The following is a 6,901-nucleotide window of genomic DNA, read 5'->3' as shown; positions in this document are numbered from 1 at the left end:
AGCATCGCTATTTTTAAAAAATGAAGAAATAAAAACGAAGAAATAAATGAAGAAATAAAAACGAAGAAATAAAAAATGAAGAAATAAAAACGAAGAAATAAAAAAGAAGAAATAAAAAAGGAAGAAATAAAACGAAGAAATAAAAAGGAAGAAATAAAAACGAAGAAATAAAAAATGAAGAAATAAAAACGAAGAAATAAAAAATGAAGAAATCAATAATAATCACTAATATAATAATGAATAACTGATTCGATCACTAATTTTATGACAGAATTTTATTTTGTAAAGATAAAAGGAATTATTATTGGGATAGGGAGAAAAAAATGCAAAAACCTCGTAAGCTTTCCGTGTAACCTCGTATATTACATTATTACGGTAAACACAATATTTATAATCAATATTTATAATTGTAATAATAATCCATGATAATAATGGCAATAATGATAATTATAATAAGGCTAGCTACAGGGGGGGGGGGGAGAGGTGGCCACGGGACACCTCGCGCGATCACAAAGAGGGGGCCACCGCTCTCTTTCCTTCTCTTCTTTTCGAACGATCCGATCGATCGACTCGAAAACTGTACACGACTTTTACAACATACTCGCGAATAATTATAATCTAATTTTACATATTAATCATTACAATTACGAACCTAGTCAGAAGAACGTCACGACACGTAGGAAGGACCGCGCGCGCCCTCCTTCTTCCTCATATCATATATTATTATCGACAAAATTTCGCATCCTCTGGGGAAGAATTTCGATTCCGAGGAGCATTTCTCAGAACTTTTAATTACATCGTTAATTTTTACTTTTGCTGCGAGAAAAAAATACTTATTATATCTTTTTAACCCCCCATTCTTATTCGAATGATCAATCTCGTCTCTTCAAAGTGTAATATAAAAAATATAATATAAAATGTAATGTACAAAAATATTTTCAGCGATTTAACAATATAATTTAAAAAATTACATTAATTATTAATAATAAAATTATTAATTAACGATCCAATGATTTTCCGTCTAATCTACATATTGTACATTGTAAAATTTTTTAAGTTTCATTTAAAAATCCGCCAAAACTCGTAACAAATGAAAAAAATAATCTTGATCGAAATTTTGTGCATTAATTTAATTAATATAAGATGAGTTAATTTTTTCGTCGAAGGGGAGGATGCTCGGAAAATTTTGCCCTCACGAGATGCTCGATTGCTTATTCTTACGAGGGGGAGAAGGAGGGACTTGTCTCTTTTAAGATACAAAGGCACTGTACACGTAATTAAACATACAATTATTAGAAGAGCGTTAAAAAGGCGGTCCGGATGATGCTTCCTTTTTTTCATCTCTTCGCGCCTCTCTTTCTCTTTCTTTCTCAATCTTTTTTTATTTTTCTCGACAGTAAAACGTGCCCCGTTTGAAAAATATCGCTTCGATCTACAATATCTGTCTGTCTGTTTAAAATACGGCCATATTTAAATTACGGCCCTTAAAATAGGGGAGCGATTTTCTTTTCATTTCTAGCTGCATTGGTCGAGACTAAACTTCTTCTCTCTCTCTCTCTCTCTCTAATTCTCTCTCTCTCTTTCATTATCTAAATTATTATCTAGCTTCATCGTTTAAGGAAAAATAGATGACTATGATCGGATTGGATGCGCGGTAACTATTTATTATTATTATTATACGGGAGGTGAGAATTTTAGAGCTCGTGAGTGGTTGATTGTGAAGGGAGGGAAAATGGAAGAGGGATGGGAAATGATTGGTCAATGCGATCAGAAGTCAAGAAAACGCTCCTGGCTTAAAGGTGGGCTTTCTCTCACGCTTATCACAATTTGGCAGTGAACGTTTTCACTTTGTTGTTGTTGTTCTGTCGTTAAGAAATACACATAGCTTACATAGCGACGCAGTAGTAGTAGTAGTATAGTAGTAATAATTAATAGTAGTACTAATGTGTTTTTTTTCCAGCCATTCCTCTTCAAAATCTATACATTTACGCTTGCTAGTAATATTAATTTTTTAATGGCTCGCTATTTATATATTTATGTATATGTCTAATAAACGCTACGTTCTTTATACAGATTTATCCGTATATATACATGTGGGCGTATATGTGTCTGTGTATGTGTGTATATATACGGCTTGGATTGATGAGAAAAATATTACTTCGCTATATATTATTTTTCACGGATCAAAAATAAATTCTCGTTTGGTCTGCACGGTTTTTTTTTTATCTCGGTACTCTTCTTTTTTTTTTAAGGTGTACAACTTAAATAATTATCGATAGTAGTAATAGTAATAGCACAGTTTATAGTGAAAATATGTTTTTACGCGTTTCTTCTCCGGCCTCGCGAACGATTCAATTAATCCTCCATGGACGAAAATTATTTTCTCTTTCAGACTTTCATCGAATTCCATTAGAATCCACGAAGAATTAATCATCGTCTTTATCGAGAACGATCCAAAACTCGTTTGTACGCGTCCGACTGTCTCTTCTCGCAAATCGTTTGCCGATTTTTATCAGCAAAAGAATCAAACTCGATAAAGAGGCGATTATATTTTTATAAAGAACACGATCGAAGGGGCGCTCTTATTTTTTTCTACCGATCAGATAAGATCAAAGTCGCTTTCCCATTCCTGTCGCGATTCGATCCACCGTATTAATTTACGAAAATATCGAACAAACACACAAACGAGCGATCTCGTTTTTTTTCTTCATCTACGAAGAAGCTCGCAAAACTCTCTATACTCGTGTGAGAGAGAATTCGCCTAATATTCTTATCCTTTACATTAAATATATATATTTATTATTTATTTATATATTTTTATTTATATATTTATAATATGAATATATAATTCATAAATAAAAATATATAAATAAATATATACATATATATATACTTATTTATTCATTTATTTATTATTTATAATATGTATATGTATGTATATAATTTACGAATTAGCGATTAATCGAAGGATGTTGAGTCAGTTCGGAACTTGCGACTGCCGGCGGGATAATATAATAATATAATGCGTAATTATTAATATTAATATATATGGATCACTTTCCTCTCTCTTCCGCCGGCGTCGTGCAAAAGTTGAGATCATATAGCGTGCCTGATCTAAAAAACGTGAATGCGAAGAACAACAAAAAAAAATTATTATTTATCATCCCTCTTCCCTCCCTCGGTGTTTTATCGCGGAGACCCTGTCTTCGTCTCTCGTCGGCTCGTATATATTATATTTTATCTCTCCCCCTTTCTATAGACACACTTTCTTCTCGCGTGTCTTCGATCGTCCTTGGTGTACATTATGTAAATTACACATTACGTACAGATGCCGTAACATTCGCTAGAAGATCATAAAGAAACCTCTCGGACATCTCGAAAATTCCATCAATGATAAAGAGACGACTGTCTAATTTTTTTAAATAATAATAATAAAATAACAATGATAATAATAAAGGACGTTGATATATAAAACGAGGCAAAGTGATATGTCACTTTAGCGAATGTCCAGGCACACATACGGATCTGCCATGGAAAATAAGAAGAGAACGCGGCAGTTATTTTCTCTCGAAACTACTCGCTCGGTGGAACTAGGCGTTTCTAGATATTCAAAAATACATTTCGCTTCAATGAGAGAAGAATAGCTAACTATTTTTTCTTCTCTTTCTTTCTTTCTTCCTGCCATCCCCCCTCCCCGCGTAATTTTCCGGACCAGGGGGGTCGAGGAGGTTGAAGGTTAAAAGCGAATCTCCCTCGCGGTCCATTTGGTCCTCTTCACTACATCTTCTTTTTTTCTTCTTCTTTTCTTCTTCTTCTTCTCATCTATTAAATGCGAAGAAATTATTTTTTATTTTTAGTATATCTTCTTCGATATATCTTCTTCAATATACATCATCTTCTTCGATATAAAAATGTGCGATTACAGTGAAGAGGTCTCTTCACTACATCTTTTTTTCTTCTTTTTTTCTTCTCGCCTATTAAATGCGAAAAAATTATTTTTTATCTTCAGTATATCTTCAGTACATTATCTTCTTCGATATAAAAATGTGCGAGTGCAGTGAAGAGGACCCTGAAACCGTTCCGTGTCCGATTCGACCTTTAATTTCCTCGAATCAAACTCGATTAATATACAAGGTGGCGATCTGGCACGTAGCATCGGCTGCGAACGCCGTGAATCTGAATTGACGAGACTCTGTGAGTGAAAAGGTACGTGTGTTCTCTTAAAAGTTATAACCTGATGAACAGAAGCTCTCTCTCCTTCTTCTCCTCGCGAAAAACTCTCGCATATCATCGCCCTGCGCGCGTATATGTACATATATATTTTTGCCTCTTCTTTCTTTTGGTTTTTATTAAATCTCGATTTAAATCGAGAATTTTTGAGAGACGAAAGTTCTTTTTTTATACTTTGCGGCAAAAGCTAGCTAAAGTAATTTGCGCGAGAATAAATGTGGCAAAATTCAAAAATTTTACAATTTTACTCAACCCTTCTGTCATAATTTTCATCGATGCACAAAATATCCGAGCCGAGCAATTTTTTTACAACAACTGCTGGGCATCGAACAGTCTTTCCCGTTATATTTTAGAATAGTGTCCGAATACAAATGCCCATTCTGTATTTCGTTTCAGGCAAAAAAGGGTTCCGACACGTTTTTAACAATCAAAGTTGCTTCAGGCACCCGGATATTCGTTCATCGACAGAAGAGTCAATTCTAAATCACACACACGAAGCCTCAGACTTCCATTATTTTTCTCTGTCTTGTCAGATCCTATGTTTCTAATTTCTTCATTCATTAATTTCGATCAAACATTTGACAGTCGAGCCTTTTGAAGACTCATGCTTGCGCAAGTGGAGGCTCACACATAAATTTCACGCGACAAGAAATCCAAAACGTCTCTCATCTCGATCGAGAGATGACGTGTAGTTGGCAGTAGAGACATCCCCGCTAATTTTCTTTTTTCTTCTTTTTTCCTCTCGACAATTTTGCATACAAAAATGTACAAATAGTTTGAGCAGTTCCACGTACGGCAGTACTTCATACGCATATTTTCCTAACAACGATCAATTCATTCCTCTCACACACGTATAATACATATAATATATACGGCTAATCTCTCTTTTTTTTCTTTCACATCTCAGCGTCTTCGTAAGTGGCAGTGAATCACGTTACCGCGAAAGTCTTGTGTAAATCAACCGATTGCGAAGAGAACGAAGACTGAAAAGAGGACGATTTTCGCGAAATTAAATTCGTCCGCTGCTTCTTCGATCGCGACGATAATGATTAATTGTACGATGATAAGGAGGGTCTCGAATCCAGTGAAAGAATAACTATCCGAAAGAGAAACGATCGCATGACGTTCTTTTCTTCATTAAAGTTATCCTACAGTCTTCTCCAAGTCGATACCCGAGAGCTATATAAAGAAGGAAATTATTTTTCCCCTCATTCTTCTTCTTTAGAAAAGATAAGCCAACTAGATTTTGTACAAACTGCGCTAATAAGAACCCTTCTCTTTCTTCATGTTGTACACAAATCGCGAGAAAAATGTACATTCGACACGATGAGACGAAGCGTGATCTCAGATGTCAATTTGAGAAAAAACAAATGTTCCTTGGAAGAGACATTTCCAGTCTTCTCAACATTTTTTTCCATACTCGATGATTTTTACTTCGGTCAAACGCTTCGCCCGCCATGTTCGAAGAATTCGTGGACGAGCGTCCAAGAGGAACCTTCGACGAGCCGGTCCCGGTTCTTTTCGCGAAGCTCTCAGGTACACTGACGATGCTTATCGCACGAGAGCTTCTCCTCTCGTTATACAAGAGCGATAACGCCTAGCAACAGTGACCATCCGGGAAAAATTCGCGTTTCCCGGATGGTGGTGATCACTACTGTTGCAGCGTGCTGAGAAAGTCTAGGTATATGTGTTGCATGTAATCTCAGGAGGACTGGCCGATCTGGGTCTGCGACATCTGGGTCTGGGACATCGCCGCGGCGGCGGCGGCCGCCGCGACCGCGACCGCGGCCGCCGACGACGAAGAGGATGACGACGAGGAGGAGGTGGTGGTGACGGAGGCAGCGGTGGTGGCGACCTGCGGCGTGTGCAGAGCGAAGCCGTCGTAGACGTCCATCAGGTCGCGCATCCGATACTCCTCCAGGCAGACGAAGCCCTCCAGCGACGGGGATTGCTTGCGCGCGCAATCCATGCAGTGCACCACGTGACGTTTCTCCTGCTCGCGGATGAATAGGATGTTGAACACCTCGATCTGTAAAATCGAAATAATATATTGAATGAGAGAACGGAGGGCAGAGTTGAAAGGACTGAGTGGGATACTGGTTTTTGATGGAATTGGATCTTTTTTATATGTTGTAACTTGTGTTAGAGAAAATCAGTGAAAAAATCAGTTGATTTTATCAGGATTTTATATAGGTTCAAAAATCCCGTACATTAATCGTATAAAATTAAATCTTGGTACAGGGTGTCCCATAGGAAATTGCTGAAACTAATCAGCTAATATTTTTTAATGCATGCAATTATTGAGAAAATAAAAATTGTGTTGGAAAGAGGAAAGTCTATAGTTTTTCATGGATATAAATAAAATGTTTATATACCAGTTTATTTTCTTGAGAAAAAGTAAGGAAAAAAGTGCTAACAGACAGAATTTTGCACAAATTCAAATGGTGCGCACTTTGAAAATATTTATCATTAGTTTATGGATTATTAGCATTATTTTCATTACTTTTTTTCAATGCAGACTTTCCTGTGTTCAACACAATTTTTGTTTTCTCAATAACTGCATGCATTAAAATATGACAGTTGTCGTAGTTTCAGCAATTTTCTATAAGACACTCTGTATATATTAGATATTAAATCTTGATAAGATCAGGCTGATTTATGTTGTAGCTTA

At 36.2% G+C, this 6,901-nt stretch overlaps 1 protein-coding gene across 2 annotated transcripts in view; it reads right to left on the bottom strand.

Moving 5' to 3' along the window:
• Positions 1–342: 342 nt before the first annotated feature.
• The window catches only part of Utx (Utx histone demethylase), a 91,416-nt gene continuing 84,857 nt past the window's right edge, over positions 343–6,901 (bottom strand). For both annotated transcript variants that reach the window (XM_085490009.1, XM_029310660.2), the window contains one exon: positions 343–6,259. In XM_085490009.1, the coding sequence (XP_085346135.1) occupies positions 5,933–6,259 (327 nt within the window). In that variant the 3' untranslated portion in view covers positions 343–5,932. The remainder of the gene's footprint in view (positions 6,260–6,901) is intronic.

This window comes from Nylanderia fulva, unplaced genomic scaffold (assembly GCF_048542155.1).
Source record: "Nylanderia fulva isolate GAGA-0341 unplaced genomic scaffold, ASM4854215v1 Scaffold94, whole genome shotgun sequence".
NCBI lineage: Eukaryota > Metazoa > Arthropoda > Insecta > Hymenoptera > Formicidae > Nylanderia > Nylanderia fulva.
Note: the sequence above shows the minus strand (reverse complement) of the source record. Positions and strands in the feature narration are given on the sequence as shown.